Source organism: Oxyura jamaicensis, chromosome 1 (genome assembly GCF_011077185.1).
Source record: "Oxyura jamaicensis isolate SHBP4307 breed ruddy duck chromosome 1, BPBGC_Ojam_1.0, whole genome shotgun sequence".
Lineage (NCBI taxonomy): Eukaryota > Metazoa > Chordata > Aves > Anseriformes > Anatidae > Oxyura > Oxyura jamaicensis.
In genome coordinates, this window is record NC_048893.1 from 83,088,985 (window position 1) to 83,100,624 (window position 11,640).

Here is an 11,640-nt window from a genome sequence, read left to right on the forward strand (position 1 = left end):
TTATTTTATTTTATTTTATTTTATTTTATTTTATTTTATTTTATTTTTTGCAAGTGTTCAGAAATTTATTAGGCCCCCTCATGACATGCTTCATAGCTTCTGCATGGCTAAGTGTCCAAGTAGTTGGATGTTCAGGAACTGAAAGCAATTCACCCTCCATTTTTTGCTTTATTCCCAATTGTTACGTGCCTTTAATTGAGGATGAAGGGCAAATCCTGTTCAGAAAAGAACAGGGGGAGACCTGTCTTAGTCACGTAAGGGAGCATGGACTGAAATGCTAGGATGTATTACCATTACCTACTTGTAGGAGCAATACAAGTACATGAATATCACAGGTTTCATGATGCGCTGAGAAGCAGTAAGTTCATTCAAAATGCAGAAGGGCGCCCACAAAGCCACCATGTTTGCACCTTGCCCAGAGATCTCTGGTGTTTCTCTTTCTTTCACAGGAGCAAATGGCCTGGCTAATCCCCGCGACTTCTTGGTGCCGGTGGCATGGTATGAGGACCGGCGAGTGCCGGGGGGCTACACGGTGATCAGCAAGTACCAGGGCAAGCTGTTTGCGGCCCAGCAGGTGAGGAGGCCCCAGGAGAATAGAGGGCACAGAAGGGACCATCGGTGCATGACCTGGAGTCTACAACTCACTATCATGCATGTAGTCCCAGGACGTCCTGCTGGGTGAAGTGGAGCAGGGCTGAGCCCTTGCTTTCTTATTCATCTCCCCAGCTGATGCTCCTCAGTCTGGAAAATGTGTCTGTGGAAGTTTGGTTAACCCAAAGACTCAGTGATGGTCTTTGCCTCCTTGTTTCCACTTGCCCATTGAGCTGAAAAAAATAACTGGGGCCACTGGGGAAAATCCAAGTTTTCTATACCATAATGATAGTGTTGGAGCCCACCTTGTTCAAGCACTGCTTGAGCACCCAAAAGTCCTCATAGACTGAGCCCTGGCGGGAGGGCTGAGGCTTACCAGGTGGAAATGCTGAGAAAAACCATGTCCTCGCAGTGTTGGGCTGTGCTCGAAGGGCTTCACACTCTCACTGTACTCACCAGCACTAAACCCATTTTTAATTTGGGAAAAAGCAGTGCCCTGCGTATGTGCAGCAAGTTGGAGGGCTGTGTGAGGTAATCCTCTGTCTCTGTCCCTATTGCTTTGGTAGGATTTCTCCCCCTTCAACGTTGTAGCCTGGCATGGGAACTACACGCCGTACAAATACAATCTGGAAAACTTCATGGTCATTAATTCTGTTGCTTTTGACCACGCGGTAAGTCCTGGAGCTACGAAAAGTAGAGTAGCTACACTTTGTGGATACTGTGCCATCAAAATTCATCCTGAGCTCCAGGGGCTCAATGCCTGTTAAAAAATATGCTGTCCTGTAAGAAGTAGTGTGAAATCTCTTGTGCTTCTTTTTCTGGGCCTGAAACAAGATGTTGCAAAGACATACAACCTCTTCAGTGGTACAATGATAGAACTGGAGGTTGATAGCTTCTTAAACAGCTTTATGCAGCTTAGCATAGCATTTCTGTGCCCTGAAAGAGGGCTGAATACTGAGCCAATATGCACCATGCAACTCTGAGAAAAGACCTTTGCTTCCAGTTATTACCTTGGTTTATTTATTACAACCGTTAGGGCTCCTTCCCCTTGTTCCTCTGAGCCCAGCCCTGAAACTCATTTGAAGAGCTGGCAGCTTTCATTGCAATAATTTCTAGATCTTATGGAAAATAACTAAAGCCAAAATCAATGTGAGCAGCTCTTCTGAAAAGGAAACCAGCCCAGTGGGAGAGGTGCCCGCAGCGATGCCATCTCCTGGCACTGCTTCCGCAAGTGGGTGTGCAAGGAGACAGGAGCACTTCTAGCGAGACAACTAACAGAAAGTATTGTTTAAACTCCGGAAAAACCTGCCAGGAGAAAGATGGTTTTGGGATCAAAGCCCAGAAAATCAATTTACTGGACCGGAAACCTCAAAAATCCTTGAAGCGAGTGACAATTCCTCTGCCCTTTGTTCTCCCTGTTTGTCCATCAGCGGGGCTGCGAGGCAATCAGCCTCTGGTAGGATGCTCCTGCCCTCTACTCAAAGGGGAATTTTGAGCTATTAGGGGGAGCGGGGAGGGACAACAAATTATCTTGAAGTCCTCGGCATGGGAGAGGCTGCAGTAGTCAGATTTGCCAGTGGGATGACCTGAGCAGAGCCCTGCTCTGTTTCATGCTTTTCACCTTTTTATTTATTTTATTTTATTTTATCCAGGATCCTTCCATCTTCACTGTCCTGACAGCCAAGTCGACCCGTCCTGGAGTGGCGATTGCTGACTTTGTCATATTCCCCCCCCGATGGGGGGTGGCCAACAACACCTTCCGACCACCATACTACCACAGTACGTCTGCTCTTTGTGGGTTGTGCTTGAGTACAGGAGTGCAGAAAATAAAAATCCCAAGCCTCCATTTATTTGAGAGCATGCTCAGGGAAGGAGCAGCCCAATTTGTTGCCCTTGGCACGGTTACATACAGCTTCTTGGAGTCAGTGAGTCCTCCTTGGAAAATGAACAAAACCAAAGATGTTCCTATTTACAGCACCTCCGGAAAACTCGGAGGTGATGGGCTGGTTGTGTCTGTGTAGATGGATGTGTCTGTACTCAAGGGGCTCCCGCTGAGACTGGGTGCATATCGAACTTGGCACAGCACAGACACATCAGAAATTGTCCTGTCATCCAGCCATGAATTGCTTAACATCTCATTAGAACATAAAGAACATCTCATAAAGAGCAGAAGAAATGAAAATACGACAGCACTGAGAGATGCAGAGCTACCCAAGATCTCGCAGGGTGAGACTGGGCTTGCAGTGAAGGACTGAATCAGCTCCGAGCCCTTTTTCACCACCCGCACGGTGGTGGAGGTACCCCCAGCATTTAGGAAAGCCAGAGGTCAGGAACTGGGCTCCCTCTCAGGCAGAGGAACTGGCTGCATTTGGGGCGATTTGGTCACCACCACCAGAGGTGGTTTCTTTTTGGTAGTCCCAGAGCATAGCCACCTGTCACATTGAATGGATGCTAGAAATCCTGTTCACCACATGGAATTACCCTTGCGGGGTGTGGATGAGGCAGTAGGAGACTGGAGAAAGCCTGCCCACCCTGCGGCCCTTCTGTCAGCAGACAAAAAGGCCCCCTCGAGGTCTCCCTACAGTCACTCTGAAGTGCTGGGAGGCTTTCTGCATGCTCACAATCCATAGTTTAAGAGCCATTCCCTCCTGCTTCTTAGACACGTTTCTAAGCATCTTAGGGGCTGGCAGAATTAGTGGTGCTTGCAAGCACCATAAGCAGCTGTGCTACCAACTGCGTAAATCCCATGGGCAAATTCCTTCCTGCCCCTTTGCTTCCATTCCCAATAATGAGTGTGGAGCCATGTCCTGACCAGCCAGGCTAGTGCCAGGTCACAGATACCTCTTCTATTAGGCCCTAAGAGGTGAGGCACATCACCTGTTTGCAGTGATGAAGTTGCTACACATCAGCAGAGCTGTGCTAAATTTGTGCATGTTACAAGCTGTAACAAACATGAAGCCCATCTGCCTTGCGTAGTCTGGGGCAAGAGGCAGCTGAGATAACTCTCATCTTCTCCATGTTGCGAGCCAAGCGTACCTGTGCAGACAGTTCTCAAGACAAGACCCTTGTACTGCTGCAGAGGCAGGACAGAGCAGCTCTGGGGTAGGAGTAGCACTCCTCAGTAACTCTCCTCTTCCAACCATTTTTCAAGAGGTCTAGTTCTTTTGCCAGAAACCCCCAAGCACATCTCATGTGCAGTAAAAAGCCTGTGTTCAGAGAGCTTTGGTGCACTCCGAGTCTCAGTCTTCCTGGTGCCTTAACTTCACCCCACGTGTGAACTATAGCCACGGTGCTCCAAAAATTTCCCATCCTAACAGACACCTCTAGACACCAAAACAATTTCGATACAAAGGTGGCCATGCAGCTCATAAATACAGATTTCTCTTGGTCACCTTTCCACGTGCCTGGAGGCTGCGTCCTAGAGTCATATATTGAACGAGTGGCAAAAAAAAAGGGTTATATATAGTGGAGCTACAGAAGCATGCTCTGGTTTTGCAAAGAACTGACCACTCAGCAGGAAGCTGCCATAACGTTTAGTCACATCAGGTCTACTGAAGACCGGGGTGGCAGTTGTTAAAGTACTTCCTTAGCAGGGAGCATAACTTAATAAGCACTGTGTGATTAGATTTAGCCATCGTTAGCTAAGTTAGTGGTACATCACTGTTGGTTTCAGAGGGTCTGCTTAAAGTATTCTTTCTCAGGGAAGGGCAGAATCTGGGTCCTTGTCTTTGAGCATACAGTGGCTCTCAAGAACTAAGCAGTTCCTGCATGAATCAAAAGCATAGGAACCTCCACTCCACATCCTGCCAGGGTTTCAAGGAGCTCCCTACCAGCCGTGAGCCTCCTGTGTTGCAACCTCTTCTCTATGCCTTCCACAGGGAACTGCATGAGTGAGTTCATGGGGCTCATCAAAGGCCACTATGAAGCAAAGGAGGAGGGCTTCCAGCCTGGAGGGGCCAGCTTGCACAGCATGATGACTCCTCACGGGCCGGATGCTGACTGTTTTGAGAAGGCGAGCAAAGCCAAGCTGGAGCCTGAGAGGGTTGCAGAAGGGACTATGGTAAGGTGCCAAGAGAGCCAGTAAGGTTTTGTACCCAGCACAGCATACTGCCACTCCCAAAGTACAGCCTACCTTCTTGCAGGAAAGTTGGAAAGTGCTCGGACCAAACTGCTGCAGCATTCACACCCCATACCGATCAATGCTGTTCAGCTCCCAGGAGCTCCTCTGGAGACATTAGATGCCAGGCAGCTTTGATCATCTGCCCACATAAATTGTTGCCTGAGCAGGAGGCTGGGAATTTTCATGCTGAGTGATTTAATTTTTGTCTTAGCCTATGAGCAAAGAAGTCAAGACCATGATTGTTCTACTTTCTCACCCCCCTAAAATATAATGATGATCACCAACAGGCTCTGAAATAGAGCTTTGGAACAACCTGGCGTTCAGGGTATGCAGGGTCCTTGTTAATATCATTTGTGCTAGAGCAGAGCCCCCTTGCCTGGATTCAAGCTCTCACTCTCTTGCCCTAATCTACCTTTCCTGTTCCCACCAGGCCTTCATGTTTGAATCTTCCCTCAGCATGGCTGTTACCAAGTGGGGCCTCAAGACCTCCAACCGCCTAGATAAAAACTACTACAAGTGCTGGGAACCTCTGAAAAGCCATTTCAACCCCAACTGCAAGTAAAGAGACATATCTGTTGCTTGCAACACAAACCGACGACAGGGAAATCCAGCATACCTGCATGTGGTGGCACAGTCAACTCAGGCAACGAGTGCTCCAAGAATGCATTTCCAGCAGCCACCAAATCACCAAAGCTATCATGCTCATGTAACTTGGGAAACGCAATAAAAAACACTATTCTTAACTTCCAAGTACCCAATTAAAGCCCTCCTGGTGACACACTGAAGCTGAACTACTTGCATGGCTTTCACCATGTGTAGCTGGTGTGAATGCTGTACCCTGGGTGGATACGAGGTGACAGCCACCACGCCAGAGCCTCCTGAATACATGGTGGGAGAACAACGAAGCATTGTATGCTGTCTGCAAGGGAAGATCTTCCCAGAGATGAAGGCTCTACCAGATCTAAGCCTCCTACTGGGGCAGGGCATTTCAACCTGCTGGTTGTGGAGGGTTGCCAAGGAGAGCCCTTATTGTCAGAAAAGCATTCTGCAAATTAGAAAAGGTCAGAGAATCCAAAGTGCTTCACTGTTAAGTGAGGGAAAGTTTCCTCTTCAGTCTCATTCTAGCCATCCTTCAATATCGACTTGATTGTCTACAATTGACGATGTCTCTCCCTAGTGCTGATTAGCAGCTCAGTGGATGTCAATGGGCTTGTCTGGCCAGCCCAGACGTTTGCTCCTGGGAAGCTACCTGGAAGAAAGACCAAGTGCAGACACACCTTCACGGACCTCAAAAAACATTGAAACATTCACCCCTCCACCCTAGGTGGCGAGTTCGAGCCACTCTCCTGTTCCACGGAGTGGAGACAGAAAGGGAAGCCCCAAGCAAATAGGCTAGGAACCAGGTGCACAACCAGGCTCCCCAACCCTCAGGCCTCTGCTTTAGCACATACCCACTTTTTCATCATATCAAAACAGGATTCAGAGAATTTAGCCAGACAGGTACATGATAGATGTTGCTACCAAGCCATTTGTCTCTCATGCGCGCATATGCTGAACTAGTTTGCCGACAACTCACACTCCTCATTCATCTTCTGGTGAAATTGATTTCTTCTGTTGAGCCTGACAAAACTAAGAAGTGGTTTGGGTAAGTGTTTTTCAGTCTAGGATGTGAAACAGTTCCTACGTTTGGTACCATGAGGTTCTATACTTCCTATTTCCCCAGAGATTCAATCTCCAATTTACCAAAAGAGAAGGAAGCCCTGTAACACCTAACTTCAGCCAGATATACCCACCACCAGATTTGGATCTGCACCAGATCCTGGGGAAAAAAAAAAAAAAAAAAGCATCAGCTTGGAGCAAAGTATTACGTTATAAAATCTACAAGGAAAACTCTAAAATAATGAGCTCCAAAGAGGATGATCAGGAGGTTCAATGTGCCAGAAGTTGATTTAATCAGACTAACCCAGGGATAACTGAGGTCTAAATGTTTCAGAGTCAGAAGGAAAAACTTGGTTTCTGTTTGGGACATAAATTATGATCCACTAACACGCAGGCTTGCGTTTCTCTTGCTACCAACTCATCTCTGAAGCAGACACGGGTGGTCACACATCAGTAAAGGGTAAAATTCCACCAGGCACACTTACTCTTCTGTCTTCACTCTCCATTTCTGAAGGAAAACACCTCTTTCCTTCCCCTATGCGCCCAGCACCACCTCAAGTAGCACAGCATGTTTTTTCCTCCTAAGAAAACAGCCCAGGGGGTTCTGCAAATAGCAAGAGGGAAAAGTAGGGCAGCTTTCCTCCAAGCACCGTGCTCAAATCTGCAGGGACATAGCATCAGACACTCCTGTCTGCAAAGGCAAGGGCTGAGGCAGGTGCAGCACACCAACCAAACGCAGGCCTGGAAGTCCAGGGGCGCTGCTCTCATCTACAACCCATCCTGAACAATTTGTTCAACCGTCCTGAAACAAATACAGCTGCAAGGAAGAATTTACATGTGTGGCAACTCAAGTTCCAATTAGCCGAGGAAATGGGTCCTGGGAGATCAAATTAGTTTGTGGCAGCAGGAAGGTAGTTAATTTAGCATGCTCAGACAAGCAATTATTTCTTTCCCTAAATACTACTTTCTCCATGTCTTGACGCCTCTCTCCCGCATTGACCCACAGCCGTATCTTGTGATATCATTTGTGACAACCTTTTAGAAGCAGCTCTGCAGAGAGATTAAGCTGGGTGTGCTTTAGCTAAGGTAGAAGAAGAAGTCATAGGCAGGTGCAGAAGGGTTGCTGGGAGCACATATGGGATTGCAAAAGCAGGCCATAGTCCTGAGCAGCTGCTGCACACAATTAGTGCCAAGCCCCCCACAGCCTGAGTATTTCATGACCCAGACAGGAAAGTGAAGAGCAAAAACAGCACTTTCAAAATCCCTTTTCTAAAACATCAGTAAACACACTGTTGCTGTGGCGGTGACAACACAGGAACAGGTTCCCCAGAGAGGTCTTTGAGTCTCCCTTCGTACTCCAGAGATATTCAGAAACCTTCCAGACAGTCCCAGCCAACTTATTCTAGGTTACCCTGCTTGCGCCAGGCTGGGACATGACCCACAGATGTCCCTTCTAACCCCAGCTGATCTGTGACTACGTGAAGAAGCTCACCAATTCACTCTGATGGAAGGGGACTCCCAATGACCTGTACTTACATTCTAATCACGCAGGGCAGCACACTTACCAGAGCTTTTCTTGCTTCAGTCAGTAACGCAGGCTGCTTTCACAGCATACGCAAGAGTTTTAACTTGTGTAAGACTGCATTTTTGGCATTGACCTCTACATTCCAGAAAAAAAACCCTTTACAATCTCTGAAGAACAGGGGTGGTTTGGATTGTGACGGCACCTAGAGGCCATGTGAAAATTCAAGACTGAATTAAGATATCTCTTCCTCACTCACATCTCACTACCCTGGACGATGACAATTTTAGAGCCGCTCTATACCAGTTGACCCAAGCAGAAGAGATTTGTGCTTTTGTAAGAATAAGCAGAGAAGATATCTTTGCAGATGCAAGGTTCAGTCACGCATGATGTGGTATTTTTGTTTTTCAACTCACAGCCTATTTTCAGGGGCCATGGAATAAATAAATGGAGTGCTCCTATACTGTACAGGAATCAAAAATGCCTTACATTTTTACTTTTTGCTCCTCCACTCAAAGAATCACAAAACTAGTGAAAATGCTCTTAGTCACACATAACACAATGATGCCCAGGCACTATTTCCAGAATTGCTGCAGCAATTTTATCGAGAATTTTATTGCAAAAAAACAAATATACAGGGTTTAGGCTTGTATTTTATTAGGGAAAGGAAAAATCAACTCAACTTAGAGACCATGCAGGCAGGCTCCTAAAAAGATTATTAAAATATACCACTGGAGTCACCTATAATCTGATTTTGGCAATCTACATAGTTAAACCAACACCAGAAGAAATACTTGGTACATGAGCAATAGTTCTTTAGGAAACTGCAGCGAGATTGCTTAATTATTTAGCCTGCCACTAATTTTAAACTTCAGCCCAAGCTGCTCTGACAGCAACAACTACCAGTTTAAAAGGAACCCTTGTATGCAGACCAAAGGAGTTAACCAGTGAGCCCAGGACATCCCCTCCATATCTATTTGTATTAAATATAAAGATCCCGCACTGTTGTGCTTTCCGTAATTATTAAAAGAAGCAAGCCAACCAATGAGCAATTAAGATTTATTCTTATGAAGGAGAAGCGTCAGCATGCAGTACATCTTATTCATGTCCCAAGAGCAGCACTGCGACTCCAGCAACTTAAAAAACACTGAACGGTCGCTCGTATTTACCTTCTTGGATAAGCTTCTCTTTACGATCCTGTGGAAGAGAGAACACTCATCATTATTCTGCTAGAAGAAGCTTCAATCAGCCTAGGCTAACAGAAAAGCTACTCTGACGTTTCAGCCTGGAATACAGCAAGATATCATCACATACGCAGAAATTCTCCTAACAGTCAAAATTCAAAAATAAAAACAAATAAGGCATTTACCTTCACCTACCTGCTAGGAAAGGTGCTCAGACTGATCTCTGCACATCAGTCTCCTCTCATTGGCCAGCACAGACCAATTGCTCTGACTTATTTTTCACCAAACTAGTTGTGTTTCAGTTAACTTATACACTTAGTCTCTACCTCCTCCTTCTGGCTGAGTAATCTAGTTTAAAAACCTGATTATGGAGAAATTTCTTAGCAACTTGCCTAAACGTTCCTGTGTTCACTTTTAGCCCTTTTGTATTTCACTTTGCAGTCAAGTACCATTCCACAGAAGAGTACCGTTATGGCACACAGAAGGTATTGCCCAAACTACTTCTGCTGGAATAATCCAGAAGAAGTGCTCAATACTTAGCAGTTTCTCTCTCTCTTTTGCTTTCCCAGACACACAACAATCACTCCTCAGAGAGGAGCGTGACACGCCACTGCAACACAAAGAAAAATCCCTAAACATCAGTAAATGAACTGAATAGAGCAAGACGCGTTATCCTGAAGACTGTATCAAAGACTCTGGCTTAAGTATTCCCTGGCAAATATATCTAGATGTCCCTCACACACATTCAGGTTTATTTTCAAGTACTCACATACTAATCCACACTTTTTAGCTAAGCGCAAGCGTGGTTTACCGTATGAAACAAAACTAGTGCAACAAAATACTGCAGGATCGCTGAGGTCTGTTAAGGCCTGTATTTTGTGTTTACCCTATAAAATAATATTAATTACAAGTATTCTATTAGTTGCAATTGATATCAGTGCTTCTTGGTTTATGATTTGATCTAAAATAACAACCCCTGTCTGCCAGTTGCCTCCTATTTTCTTACATATATAGCTAAATATCTTCAGAATGATCTACAATTGCTCAGATTCTGACACCCACCTTTCAGGATTTAGAACAGAAGCAAGATATGCCTTCCAAAAGCTCAAAAACCAGGGTGAGATCTGGCATTGTATTCAGCAGACGTATTCCTCCCCATTTGCTTCCTGGGGCTGGAGAAATGGCCAAGCAATTCAGAGACCTTGCTAGGCCTGTCACCCATAAGCTCCCTATCATTTTTTACTTTAGCGAACACATCTAAAATGTGCCAACAGTGGAAAATAGTAGTCTCTTAAGATTAATTTACACAGTGAGTGGTATGAGAAGCTTTATTATAACATCTTGATCAGAGAAACAAACTGCCTGTATCTTGGGTACAATACAGGACTCAGCACTGAAGGACTTTGCAACCAGTTGGGCACCTCTGGGATCATAGGTTCAGCACTAGCCTGCCTTTCCTCATTACTTTACTGATATAAAGCATTCTTAAACACAAGGGGACCTCAGTAACTGAGTCCCCAGAAAAATCTCGTTTTACAACCTGGTGTTCACTTACGCTCGGTGTCATCGACAGACTCACCCTGTCAGTTTTAAAGACAGCTATCCAGAAGAGGATCGGACCTACTGCAAACAAAGTTCCCCTGAAGGATATCCTGGGCATCGGGCGGAAAGTGGGGTAGACATTCTGCGTCTTCGCATGGGCCCAGCGGAGCAAGGCAGGATCTTCCTGTGTCGGGAGGACAGCGCTGAGCCCCTGCCCTCACACGCCAGGGGCCCAGCTGCTGGCACCCCACGCCGCACGACCCCATTTGCCCCCGCCAAAGCACCGCGGCCTACAAACCCCCGCCCCACCGCCAGGAGGGACACCAAGGTCACTACGAAGAGGGGAAGGCACCGCACCGCCCGCGCCAGCCCGCACCCCGGGGGCCGACCCCGCCGCGAGACCCGTGCCCGGGCGGCCATGCCCGGCGCCCCCCGCCCCGCACTCACGATGACGGCCGGCGGGCTCGGGCTGTTGAGCTGCAGCTGGTAGTGCCGCTTGAGCCGGGCGCGGATGGCCAAGCGCTCGGCCTCGGCACGTCGCTTCTCCGGCGATGCTTCGTAGTCAGCGGGGTCGAGCTCGGCGGGCAGCGAGACGAACTGGTTGGGGCCATACCCCTTGGCCGCGCTCGGCGGCGGCCCGGCCGCCATTTTGTGCAGCCCTGGCTCGGCAGCAGCGCGCAGCCGCGGCGGGCGGGGCCGCCATGAGGGGACGGCGCTCCCTGCTGCCGCCCGCCGGCCCGGCGGGGCCGCGCTGTGGTGTCTCGGGGGTTTCGTGCTCGGGGTTGCTCGAAAACGGGCTGTGTCGTGGGGGGAAGCACAAAGGCTGCCGAAACATCGCCACGCAGGGGTTGGAGGCGTGCAGGAGCAGGGAGAGGGGCGGCAGAGGGCGGGGGTCGAACCGGATCGTGGTGTGTTCCTCTCATGGGCTGCTGCCCTCCTGATCCTTTTCTCCTGGAGGGCTCACGTGAATTTTTATTCTATATTTTTACTTTTTTAGGGGCTCCCAACAAAAGGAAGTCGAT

At 47.6% G+C, this 11,640-nt stretch overlaps 2 protein-coding genes across 2 annotated transcripts in view; one reads left to right on the forward strand and one right to left on the reverse strand.

Moving 5' to 3' along the window:
* The window catches only part of HGD (homogentisate 1,2-dioxygenase), a 19,141-nt gene extending 13,650 nt beyond the window's left edge, over positions 1-5,491 (forward strand). The window contains exons 10-14 of the mRNA XM_035314762.1: positions 450-574; positions 1,158-1,262; positions 2,244-2,370; positions 4,470-4,651; positions 5,142-5,491. Of these exons, the coding sequence (XP_035170653.1) occupies positions 450-574; positions 1,158-1,262; positions 2,244-2,370; positions 4,470-4,651; positions 5,142-5,273 (671 nt within the window). The 3' untranslated portion in view covers positions 5,274-5,491. The remainder of the gene's footprint in view (positions 1-449; positions 575-1,157; positions 1,263-2,243; positions 2,371-4,469; positions 4,652-5,141) is intronic.
* A 3,442-nt stretch (positions 5,492-8,933) lies between these two features.
* Positions 8,934-11,310, reverse strand: NDUFB4 (NADH:ubiquinone oxidoreductase subunit B4). The gene is made up of 3 exons (XM_035314764.1): positions 11,066-11,310; positions 10,656-10,802; positions 8,934-9,089 (listed from the first exon to the last, which is right to left on the reverse strand). The coding sequence occupies exons 1-3, from the start codon at positions 11,264-11,266 to the stop codon at positions 9,030-9,032; spliced, it is 408 nt and encodes a 135-aa protein (XP_035170655.1). The 5' UTR covers positions 11,267-11,310; the 3' UTR covers positions 8,934-9,029.
* Positions 11,311-11,640: the final 330 nt, after the last annotated feature.